The following is a 12168-nucleotide window of genomic DNA, read 5'->3' as shown; positions in this document are numbered from 1 at the left end:
AAGGACTCCATTATTGAGCTCCAACCGTGTGTCCACTCACCATGGGGTTAAGACACCCTGTGGAGGACAAAGAAGCTATGTTCCTAATGGTAAGGCACTTACAATCTAGCTGAAAAGACAGAGCTGGTGTTGGTGAACCCATTAGCAAACAAGGAAGGGCTTTATGGTGTATTACCAATAGTGAGTGCAGAAACAATTCAGAGAAAGGGTAGGTAAGTAGGGCTTTCTGGAGTCTGAGAAGGCTTCATTGAAGGAGGTGGGATTTCCCCCTGAGAGGCCACCAGATCCTCAGATCTAATGCTCAGGTGGGTCTCCACCTGATATTCTCTCGGGGGCTCCAGTTTGCTCTCAGAAGAGCTGCTCCCTGAAAGATGAGTAGAATTTAGGTGAGAGAAGTGAAGGAGGAAGAGTGTGGAGGCAGTGCATTCTTGTTTTTGTTTTTTTGTGGGGTTTTTTGGTGAGGCAATTGGGGTTAAGTGGCTTGCCCAGGGTCACACAGCTAGTAAGTGTTAAGTATCTGAGGCCAGATTTGAACTCAAGTCCTCCTGACTCCAGGGCCAGTGCTCTATCCACTGTGCCCCATAGCTGCCCCGGCAGTGCATTCTAACAGAACTCTGCATTTGGGCTCAATTCTGACTCTACCGCTCTCTCTGTCCCCGTGGTCTGTGTAAGTCGGCTTGCCTGTCCTGGTCCTCTTTGACAAAATGAGAGTATTGGACAAGGGGCCCTTTGGCATCTAAATTTCTACTCCTGCTCAGAGCTTGGTCCATCCCAGAAAGGGAGATCAGTAATCAAGTTAACCTGGAATGGGAAAGACTCAAAAATCCAGGTGACCTGAAAGAACTTGAAAGGGCAGACTGACCTCTTAGGAATCTTGGCTCTTAACCACTGTATTCAGGATGACTCTGTAAGACCATGCATGCTCTGTGAGTGCTGACAGGGGGACAGGCTACATCTGTACTCCTTCGAGACTAGAACTTGGCCCTGGTTCACCAAGCCCCTCAGCCACAAACTCTCAGAGGTCCCTAGGAGCCACCTCAGAAGTGTCCTGGTTTGCTTCTGGGGCTTGTCGGAGCACGCGTTGCATCAGCGACACACCAGAGAGCCCAGAATCGAGTCAGTAGTTTACATAAACCATCTTGGCAGTGTAGCAATGATCCTCCAAGCTTGGGCCTGAAGGCTGGAGTGAGGAAATAATTCTGGCTCCAAGCCCTCTTAGGTCACAGACTGAAAGTTCCCTCTGCTAATGGACAGAAGTGGGATTTTTTGTGTAAAGTATGGTTTGTATTCAGGCCTCTTCTTAAAAAAAAGTCATTCCACTGCTAAGTATGAACGTAGATACTTTTAACAAATAACAATCACACACACACACACACATCCTCATGCTAACCCTGTGAGGCAAGAATTATTCTCTACATTTAAGTGAGACTCAGTTGGGTTAAATGAAGAGGCCCCAAGGGGTGGTACATACCTCCTCCCTGAAAGCAGAATGATACCATGCTAAGAGCCACAGAATTGGAGTCAGCGTCTGAGTTCAAATCCTGATTCTGCCATTCACTGTGTGACCCTTGGGAGAACAATTTTACCTCTCCCTACTCTCAGTATTCTCACTGTATGATATGGGGAGTGGACTAGAGGACATCTGAGGTCTCTTTTACTCCTGGATCTATTATCCTAAGTCACTTAACCTACTGGGGCCTGTTTCCTCATCCAGAAAAGGGGGTCCTAGAGAAGGAGATGTCTAAAGTCTTTTGCAGTCCTCAGATCTATAATCCCAACCAGAGCCTGGATGCCCTTTTGTCAAGTTGGGGGAGGGACTCCTGTGCAGGTACAAGCTGGACTCGGTCAATGAGGATGTTTTCCAGCTGCTAGTTTCTGGAATTCTGTGATTTGTTTCTGCTGACCCAGACAGTTGGCTTCAAACCCAGATCCGTCCTGACTTCAGGGCCAAGGCTCTTCCACTGTATCACGCTGCCCCTCTAAGTGAAACAAGCCCCCTGTGCTTTTCCCTCATTGGGTCAAAGAGCCCTGGGATGAGGTCTTCTCTCTTCTGTTCTCTAGGCTGTCTTCACGGATTTGGAAATCTTGGCTGCCATCTTTGCCGCGGCGATCCATGATGTGGACCATCCGGGGGTCTCCAATCAGTTCCTCATCAACACAAGTGAGTTCACCTCTTGGGCTGTGATTCAAGGCAGCTCCATGACTAATAGTGTTTTCCCAGTCTATTGTTTTCATTGAGATAGTGGAAAGTGTAAATAATGAGGTAATTCTTCCATTGTGCTGGGCACTGGTCAAGCTCTTCCCTGGATGTTGCATCCAGCTTTGGCTCCACAGTTTTACAAGCTGCAGGATGAGCTTGGAGAAGGTCCAGATGAGGGCCATAAAAAATATTTTGGAGAGGAAGAAAGTAAGGAAATGTGATGATTCAGGATGGAGAAGGGAAGGCTGAGGAGTAATTCGACAATGGTCTTCAGGAGTGCGAGAGCTCTTACAAAGAGACTTTCTGACTCACGCTTATTTATCCCTCCTGGGGACTAGACAAAGGACTTGGGAGCTGAGAAAAATTTCCCGAAGTTCCAGTAAAGCAAAGGAATGGGTTGCTGATGAAAGTCTTTAATTAAGAGTTGCAAAGATTGCGTAGAGATGACCAGGGAAGGGCTGAAGCAAGAGGAATGGTGGAGATGACCTTGGCGTGTTCTCCCAGTTTTCTGATTCTGTAACGTAGCTCAGAGTTCAATTTGTGTCTCCCCTCTTTCTCCGGTGCATCATGGATCACAGATTAGGACTAGAGGGGACCTTCAAGGCTACCAAACCTTTCATGTTACAGATGATAAAACTGAGGCTCAGAGGGGATGAGAGATGTGCTCAGGGCCACACAGGCAATAAGTGTCTCAAGCAGGATTGGAATCCAAGTCTTCCTTACTCTGGGTCCTTCATTCTGGCCCCTCTGCCAGAAGACCTCATCAATGTATCTCATCTTCAATATGCCAATAAGGATTCATTCATCAGCATGCCCATGCTGTGGATTTCATGTGTCTCTTGTTAGTGACTCAACTTTAGATTGGAAAAGTAATTAGCTGACAGTGGTGACGATTAACATCCGGGTGTTGACAGTTTAATAGAAGCCTTATTTCATCTCTTCCGTGTTTAATATCCATGGTGGTAATTGAGAGAGAGCTCAAGCCTTTGGTCCCTGTAAGGCCCTGTTTATGCGTGGGCGCCTGCCTTTGCGCAGCTACCTGTCAGGGCTGGTGAGAGCAAGCTTCAGGCCTCCGATGGGCAATTTGGCTTTACCAGAGAAAACCTTGTTTCCACACTGGGCATCTGCTCAGCCAGCCACGTGGTGCATTATTCAGTTCAGCAGCTACTGTGTGTTAAGCATGACAGAAAAAAGAAGCAGTCCCTGCCTCCAGGGAGCTTGCTGCATAAGCTCTGTGACCTTGGAGAAATTGCTTGGCCTCTCTGGAATAATTTTCTCATGAGGGTAATAATACTGCTGTGAGTAAATTGCTTTGTAAACCCTCAGGTACAATCCCTCAGTCAGTCAACAAGCACTGGTCTCAATGCCGGGGGTGCCAAGCAAGGCAAATAAGGAAATCACCCATTCTCTATGCTGTCACGGTCAAAGTGGCCATCGTTAATATCATGTCCTGCTCTTTTCTGTCCCTGGGCCCCATTCACTGGGCCCCAATGCCACTTTCCTTCTCCCTCCACTGTAGAAACCCCCTCAGATTGGCCTCCTTTCAGAAGTCCTCCCTGCCACTTCTGCTGCCATCTTTCTTCCACCTCTTCTAAGCTGTCTGTCCCCTCCAGCATCTACACATGCAGATACACACCTGTCTGAGCTTGTTTCTTGGTTTTGTCTTTTTTTAGGGTGACGATTGTCTTAGTCACTGTGTCCTGTTCACACAGCGCTTTGTACAGCCAGTTAATGAGCACTTATTAAGCACCTAAGAGTCCCAGCCTTCAAGGAACATACTTTCTCATAGGGAGGAAACAGGGACACAGTCAATAAGCATATATTAGTCACCTACTGTATTCTAAACACTGAGTATACAAAGAAGGGTGAAAGAGCCCCTTTTCTCAAGAAGTTCCTAGTCTTATGTAGAAAGATGATATGATTACATGTTAGATGAAGGTAAGCAGAAGGGGGCAGACTTCTAGATGCTGATTGAATTAATGAATCAAATGAGTGAAAGTGGAGAAAGTGATAGTAAGACCTGAATTCAAATCCTGTCTCAGACACTAGCCATTTGACCCTGGGTAAATCATTTATAACCTCTCTCTGCCTCAGTTTCCTTATCCATAAAACGGAAATAAGAATAGCACCCACCTCCAGGGGTTGTTAGAAGGCTCAAATGAGATAACATATGTAAAATGCTTGGCAATCTAAGCCCTCTTTATGGCTCATGGTATCCTAGATTGGGAGCTGAAAAGGATCCGGTGTCCCTAGAGTCCAAACAGTGGCAGGCACCTCCACAGAGGAAATACTGTGGAGGGTTTTTTGTGATCAGAAAGGACGGCCCACCCTTGGTGTTCATGGATGGGTTACTCAAGGTGGTCGCTAAGGTTCTGTCTCTCATTAAAATCCTGGAATTCTGGGGGCTGTTATTTATGTAGGAGAAGACTTTGGGTGTCTTTCATAGATGATTGCTTTTATAATTGTTCAAACGTTTAGTGAAAAGTCGCTTTTCCTCTCCCTCCCTCCCTCCCAGATTCCGAACTCGCTCTGATGTATAACGATGAGTCCGTGCTGGAAAACCACCACCTGGCCGTGGGCTTCAAGCTGCTCCAGGAAGAGCACTGTGACATCTTTCAGAACCTGACCAAGAAGCAGCGGCAGACGCTCAGGAAGATGGTGATCGACATGGTAAGAGCCCCCCTCCCCGGCCACGCTCCCGGCAGAAGGAAAGTCTTGGGGCCTAGGGGAGCCTCGGCAGAGCCGACTCAGCTGTTCCCTTCTCCTTTGGGGGCCACAGGTTTTGGCGACAGACATGTCTAAGCATATGGGCCTGTTGGCAGACCTGAAAACCATGGTAGAGACGAAGAAAGTGACCAGCTCCGGGGTCCTCCTTCTGGACAACTACACAGACCGGATACAGGTACCTGGTGGCCATCAGGGCTAAATCCTTCTTGAGCCCCTTTGGGTAGAGGACAGAGGATTTGGGGGGTGGAGGGACAGTTGCCTCATCCCTCCTTTCACTGAGGAAGCCCTTTCCCAAGGTCACAAAGGTCAGAAGAATCAGAGAAGGAAAAAGGAGGAGAGCTTGTAAGAAGAAGTACTGACACTGACACACAAATTGAACCTGGGTTCAAGTCCTGTTTCTGATACATAACAACTTAGCGAACCTGCACATAAAATTTAATCCCCAGTACTCTAGGCAGCTGAGATGTCAGCCTCTATGGATAGAGTGACTCACCTCCACTTCCCTGTTTCAATAACATACCAGTTCAATATTAAATCTCTAATTAATATGGGCTCCAAGTCTTCTGTTTCAAAAGGGCCTCCTCCTTTTGAAAACATCTATGAAAACCCAGAACTACTAGCCCATGGGTGTCTGTCAGTTCCAGAAAGCTGCAGTAAATAGAAACCGATTTGATTTGAAATGTGTTGGGTCTGTTTTGGTCACCTCAAATGTCAGCTGCCTTTCTATCCCATAGAGAATGACCAGGGGTTCTCTGCAGACGTCTTCTTTTAATCGTGCACCTTTTCCTAATCAAGAGGGGGTTAAAATTCCCTGATTCTAAAAAGACTCGTGTTCCTCCCTGGATGCTGAACCAAGACTTGGCCTTGACCATCAGGTCAGTTGGCCTGAGCCAGGGCTTTCCTAAGAGCCCTGTCTTACGTAAATGCTCCAGGATCTCCTAACATCTCAAATCCTCTTGGTATCCGTAACTGGACCGAGTGTACCCGAGTGTACCAGGCCGGGGCTGGGAGGGCAGAACAAGATGTTCCACTAGTGTTTGCATGCTATTTTATGGGATTTTCTGAACTTGACACCCTAGGTCCTCCGCAACATGGTACATTGTGCTGACCTGAGCAACCCCACCAAGTCTTTGGAATTGTACCGGCAATGGACAGACCGCATCATGGAAGAATTCTTCCAACAGGGAGACAAGGAGCGAGAGAGGGGCATGGAGATCAGCCCCATGTGCGACAAACACACTGCCTCGGTGGAAAAATCCCAGGTATCTGACATGGGGATCTAGGGGACTTTATTTGTGATCTTTAACACTTGTCTTTGGAGTTTGTCTCCTCTTTGCCCCTTTGGGGTTTTCTAAAGAATACATTTCTATGGAAGTCACTCACCCACTTGTTTCCATGATGGGGATGACTCACCAGTCCCCCCCCCATTCTCTGCATGCTTTTAACAGGCAGGAATAATTAAATGTTAGCTTGGTTCCATGGATCCCCTTGCTGTTTGTCATCTAAAATTCCATTTGATCCAATTGACCCTGGTTTTTAGCTGCTTCTGGTTTTGTTTTTGCCCTTGCCTTTACTCATAGGCTTAGAGATTTAGAGCTGGAAGGGGTCTTATAGGGTATCAGTACTCCTCCCTCCTTTTATAAATGAGGAAACTGAGGCATGGAGAGGCTAATTGACTAGCCCTTGATTACACAGTGAGTGTGAGTGTCTTAGATAATTTCAAACCTAGCTCTTCCTGACTCAAAAGTCAGGGCCCTATCTACTACCTCACTTAGCTTTTTTCAGTCTATTTTTGATTCTCCCCTCCCCACACAGAATTTATTCCTTCCCCTGCCTTTAAGAATCCACAGGTGGGGGCGACCTGTATTCCAGGCCCCTCCTATCCCCTCTCATCTTGCAACACGAATTGTACCTCCCACCTCATACCAACATTTCCCAGCAGCCTCAGCCTCTAGGCTGTGGAAGTTCTGAGGTCCCCATGTGCTGGTGACCACTTGCCATGGGCAAAGAGGCTCCAACATGTTTCAAAAGCCAAAGGCAGCCATGAGGCCAATCAAAGGGTCTTGGGCCAGCTGAGAACACAGCAGCATTTTTGCAGGATGACAAATGGTCAAAGCCAGATGGCCCTTTTGGGGAATAAGTCCAAGAACTAGTGAACATCTGCATTAGAAAAATGACTGGATTCCTCTAGTGTTGATCCTTCTCCACTTCAGGAACTATTTGGCTGGCCCCAAATTAAAATTTGCTCTTAGGATTGTTGGAAATCTCATAAAGTAACTATAACTTCATGACATCTGGAAATCAATTAATGAATGGAAATTATAGGTGATTTATGTGTCTAAATGTAGACACATATATAGGCATGATAAGTATATGGAAATACTATAAAATTAAAATACAAAGGAATTGTGTTATTTATTATGAATAATATAGCTAAATATGTTGTTATTCAATCAATATCTATTAAGGACCTACTATGTGCTAGGCAGTATGTTAGGTGTTGGCAACACAAATACAGAAATGAAATAGAAGTTTCGCCTGAGGAATTTCCATTCTACTTGTGACAAATAACATGTAACACAGATAAATGAGAGATGAGAGACAGAAGAGGGGAAAGAGAAGAAAGGAGTGTGATGACAGGAGAAGCAAAGATATAAAATCCGGAATAGAGAGGGGGTGATGGAGAAAGGAGAGAAGGAAGAGATGGAGAGAGAGAGAGAGGAGACAGGAAGGAGAGGAGAGAGAGAAGATAGAAGGGAGAGGAGAGAGAGAAGATGGGAGGGAGAGAAGGAGAGAGAGAAGATAGAAAAGAGAGAAGGAGAGAGAGAAGATGAGAGGGAGAGGAGAAGGGAAGTACATGAGCTCTCTGATTCACCCTCCATCACTGAAAATGGGACAGAGCGCTCTCTGTAACGTGTGAGGGAGCTCCAGAACCAGCTCCTTCTCCTTCGAGGGGGACATGTATGGCCAAGGTCTTCCTCCTTGGAAAACGTTTAGTCAGACTGAGCCAAATGTGTTGACAGGCCAGCCGATGACCAGAAGTGAATAGGAGTTGATTTCCTCTCCAGTGGAAAGGTTGTCTCATCGGGCATGTAACCATCTCTCTTCTCCCCACACCTCCCAGCTCCCCGGCCCCATTACAGGGGAATTCCATTCCCTCACTCCCTTCCAGGGCCTATTCTTCCACTCTCCCCAGTGCTTCCTGTTTGTCAGACACTGCAGGGGTCAGGTCCCGGCCATGGCTAGCTCCTGGAGGATGCGAGGGCCGGTCTGCGGCCATAATGAGGCCATCAGCCACACGTTTCTCCGCAGCAGCCCCCTTGAAAGGAACTGCCGCATTGTTTGGTATTTTCCCTTCTTCTGGTGGAAATGACTGTATGCCCATAGAACCCAAACAATGGCAGACGCTTCCACAGAGGGAATATTTGTTTGTGCCGTGGCTGGACATGTTTGCCAGTGTTTTTACCAAGCCCTAGGAAAAACCCACAGAAGCAGAAAAATCTGGAGAATTCTGGGACTTCCCACTGGAGATCTGGACACCCCCAGGGGGATCAGCATCAGGATATCCCATGCTGGTCTGTGTAGACTAGAGAGTGGCTTAAAGTGCACAGTAGGATGGAAAGAGAATTTGGACTTGGAGAACATGGATTCGAATCCTGGCTGTTCCATTTATTATCTCTGTCCAGTGAAGGATGGAACTTCCCTTGTCCAGGCCTCAGCTGTCTCCTTTGTCAACTTTGCACAACTGCTGGTTGCTGATTCCTAAAGCACAGAGCTGGCCAGGTCACAGGCTAGACCCCCTCCCAGGAGTGCCCTCCCTCTCAGCTCCCTTCGAGGCTGGCCCAAATGTTACCTCCTAAATGAAGCTCTCCTGATTTCCAGAAACCCCTGCCACCCTCTACCAGGGCCCTCCTCCCTCCTCAGAATTACTGGCATTTACTTGAAGGGATAATTTCACCTTTGTCTTTGTGCCTCACCAAGGATTGCCCAGTGCCTGGTAGACAGTAGGTGCTTAATAAATGTTCATTTCGTTGGAGTCCACCTTAAAGTATTGTAGAAGAAGTGAGGTTTCCTTGCGTATCAGGAACTGACCTGCAGCTTTCTTTCCCCCTAGGTCGGCTTTATCGACTACATTGTCCATCCCCTCTGGGAGACCTGGGCTGACCTGGTGCAGCCCGATGCCCAAGACATCCTGGACACGTTGGAAGACAACCGGAACTGGTACCAGAGCATGATCCCGCAGAGCCCCTCCCCGCCCCTCGAAGAAGAGAACAGAGACTGTCAGGGGCTCATGGAGAAATTCCAGTTTGAACTGACCTTGGAAGAGGAGGATGCCGAAGGGCCTGAGAAGGCAGGCGAGCATGTCGGCTATTTCGGAAACACAAAGACACTATGTGTGATCGACCCGGAGCACCGAGAGTCTCCGGGGGAGGCCGATGGAGAGACGCAGATGGGAGACGCCTCCCCCGTGGACACATAGTGGCCGAGCCAGGCCCGCTCGCTAGATCGAGGTGAACATTCAGTCCTTAATGAGCATGCAGGCTGTCCCGCAGGGCCAGCCTGCAGCCCAGGTCTGAGGCCTGCTTCTGAGGAAGGCCAAACGACCTTTCCAGTTCCTTGAGATTGGAGCCAGAGTGGGAGACCGTGACGTGAACGGCCGCTCAGCAAACTCCGCGGGGTGACTCGTGTTGGCCGTTCCGCTTCGCGGTAAGCGGAAGCTTTCTGTCCTTGTGGAGCGAGCTTGAACCGCTGCAGTCATCCGCTTATCCAAAAGGAAGGACACTCAGCTGAGAGAATTATTGTTTGTTTTCTGCACTAGACTTTGGAAGCCTGAACCTGTTAGAGGGCCAGGCCCGACTGACCGATAACTCTGTTTGCAAACCTGCCCATCTGTCCTCCTGTCTGCAAACCCGTGTGCCTTTTTTGTACAACGTTTTCACGTCTTTGAAATGCCTGTTGAATACTTAGAGTTTAGTACCAACTTCTACGCAGAACAAAGTGTTTTGAAATTTTCTGTACACTTTTTTCGAGTCTTTCTGAAAAGGAGAAACCTGTCTTCCTTCTTCCACAGGCAATATCTTTCACCTTCTTGTCGTTCCTTTTACAAACTAGAGAGGAAGGATATTGTTCTAACCGACTCCCATTTCTCCCCTCCCTGACTCCCCCACCTTATATCCTTACCTCCTCCTTGCTTGGATTGCGCTGGGGTTGCCCACAGAATAAAACGTAACAAGCTGGGGGTCGGGTGGGTGGGGAAAGCTCCTTAATTTTCTGCAGAACCAGCTGGTCTGCGCTACAGTCAGCATAAGAAGGCCCAGTCTGCTGCGTGTGGTATGTGTCCCCAGGCCCATTCCTGATGAAAGTTGCACGCTTTTCCTTCCGTTCTCTCTCCCTCCCCTCCTTGCTCCCTTTATTAGGTGGTTAGGTTTAGCTATGCCATCTTCCTCTTGCACTGTCCTCAGCTCTAACACCCTCATTACTGTTTATAACAGTGTATTTATTACTTAATGTATATAGTGTAATGTTTTGTAAGTTATTAATTTATATAACTTAACATTTCCCGCCAACGGCGGTGTCAAAGAAATTTGTGTAGAAAACTCTACCTAAGAGTTGCACCTTTGTCCCCTTTTCTATGGCATTCTGGAGAACCTGAACATAGCTCAAGAGAGACATACGGACCCCAACCCCTTCCTCCCGCCCCCAGGCAAGCAGGGGTATCCAGGCGGGTTTCAGGAGAAATTATCTCCATTCTTGGTCAGATGCAGCCAGCAGCGGAAGCCCTCTTAAACACTGGTGCTGGGAAAGAGGCTACGGCATGTTGAGTGGGCCCAAGGGTGGGGGGTGTATGGGATGCGTCATCCCATGTCGATCCACGTCACTCATAAACCCTGTTCAAAAGGCGTTCCGGGGCCGCTGCGTGGATCCCGCCTCAAAAGCAACACTACGTACCTACGCGTTCTGACTATAGCCAAACTACTGAAATGCTGGAGAAAGCCCCCCCCCCCCCCGCCGTGTGCAGAGAGCGAGGGAGGGAGGGGGCACCACGTTCTGGCCAATGAGAGGAGGCACGAAAACTGGCTGCTTTGCTTCAATGTGAATTTCAATAGCAGAATGTGAACGGATGTCATAATTATGCTAATGTGAAGCTTCTTCTGACAAGTCGCAGGAGCCACATCCCTGGGTCTGTCGCCAGCTGTAAACTCTTTGGTCCAACCTTGTGACCCCAGTCGTCAGTAAATGCTCGCACAGTTGTGCACGACCAGTGGGTCTGTGTGTCTGTTCAGCACTGCATTGTTCCAGGTGGATGTTTTGGTGTTTTCCAAAGTTTCTCACCATGTATGTTATGGTATTATAATTATTATTATATATTGTGTTCAGATGCATTCTTGAAAGATTTTTATATGAAGTAAATAAATGAAAGCATGACCTGAAGGTACTGGAATGGTGTTTATTTCCCAGGCAGTCATGGATCTTGTCCTTCCCACAGGTGCTGCCTTAACTCAGCAACTGTTATGTGCCTGATACAGGAGGGATGAAGATAAATGTGACTCTGACAATCATCTCCCTCTTAAGACAGGGCTTCCTAATGTGGGGGCCAAAGACTCCATGGGTATGGAGATAAGTTTCAGGGGGAATTCATGGATTTGAAGGCAAAAGAATTACATCTTCATTATAACTAACCCTCACTGAAATTCAGTTGGTAAAAGACATTATTCTGTGAGAAGGGATCCATAGCCTTCACCAGACTACCCATGACATAAAAGTTTAAGAATTCCCAATCTAAGACTAAGCCTACAGTTGAGACAAGCAACACTAGAGAGGAAAGACTAAATTGCTTCTACTTGGCCCAGAGGAGAGAACCAGGAATGATGGTTAGAAGCGAGAGACAGAGTTAGGCTCCAAGTCAGGAAAAAAGTTTACTCATAATTTGAGCTTTCCAAAAGTTGAATTGTCTGCCTTTGAAGGTCTTCAAACGAAGGTGCATGACCACCTATTTGACGAAATAATATTTGCAAAGACTTGTATTATTATATAGATATAGCATAATTATATGGTATGTAGAAAATAGAATGCAAAGTCCTAGGGCTATTTTAAGCTTTAATAATGCAAAACTACATTAGGACTTAGAGGACATCCTGTCTATAGTGGAATACATATGATATATAACATAGAATATAGAATATATAGAATATGTAGTATAGCACATCAAGTCAATGCATGATGCATTGCATGGCATAGTT

General features: G+C 47.2%; 1 protein-coding gene across 7 annotated transcripts in view; it reads left to right on the top strand.

Moving 5' to 3' along the window:
* PDE4B (phosphodiesterase 4B) overlaps nucleotides 1-11351 on the top strand; it is a 660822-nt gene extending 649471 nt beyond the window's left edge. For all 7 annotated transcript variants that reach the window (XM_044001361.1, XM_044001359.1, XM_044001362.1 and 4 more), the window contains 5 exons: nucleotides 2062-2161; nucleotides 4716-4870; nucleotides 4980-5102; nucleotides 6007-6189; nucleotides 9042-11351. In XM_044001361.1, coding sequence (XP_043857296.1) covers nucleotides 2062-2161; nucleotides 4716-4870; nucleotides 4980-5102; nucleotides 6007-6189; nucleotides 9042-9407 — 927 coding nt within the window. In that variant the 3' untranslated portion in view covers nucleotides 9408-11351. The remainder of the gene's footprint in view (nucleotides 1-2061; nucleotides 2162-4715; nucleotides 4871-4979; nucleotides 5103-6006; nucleotides 6190-9041) is intronic.
* Nucleotides 11352-12168: the final 817 nt, after the last annotated feature.

The sequence above is a fragment of the Dromiciops gliroides genome, chromosome 4 (genome assembly GCF_019393635.1).
Source record: "Dromiciops gliroides isolate mDroGli1 chromosome 4, mDroGli1.pri, whole genome shotgun sequence".
Lineage (NCBI taxonomy): Eukaryota > Metazoa > Chordata > Mammalia > Microbiotheria > Microbiotheriidae > Dromiciops > Dromiciops gliroides.
This window is presented reverse-complemented; position numbering and strand designations above follow the sequence as displayed.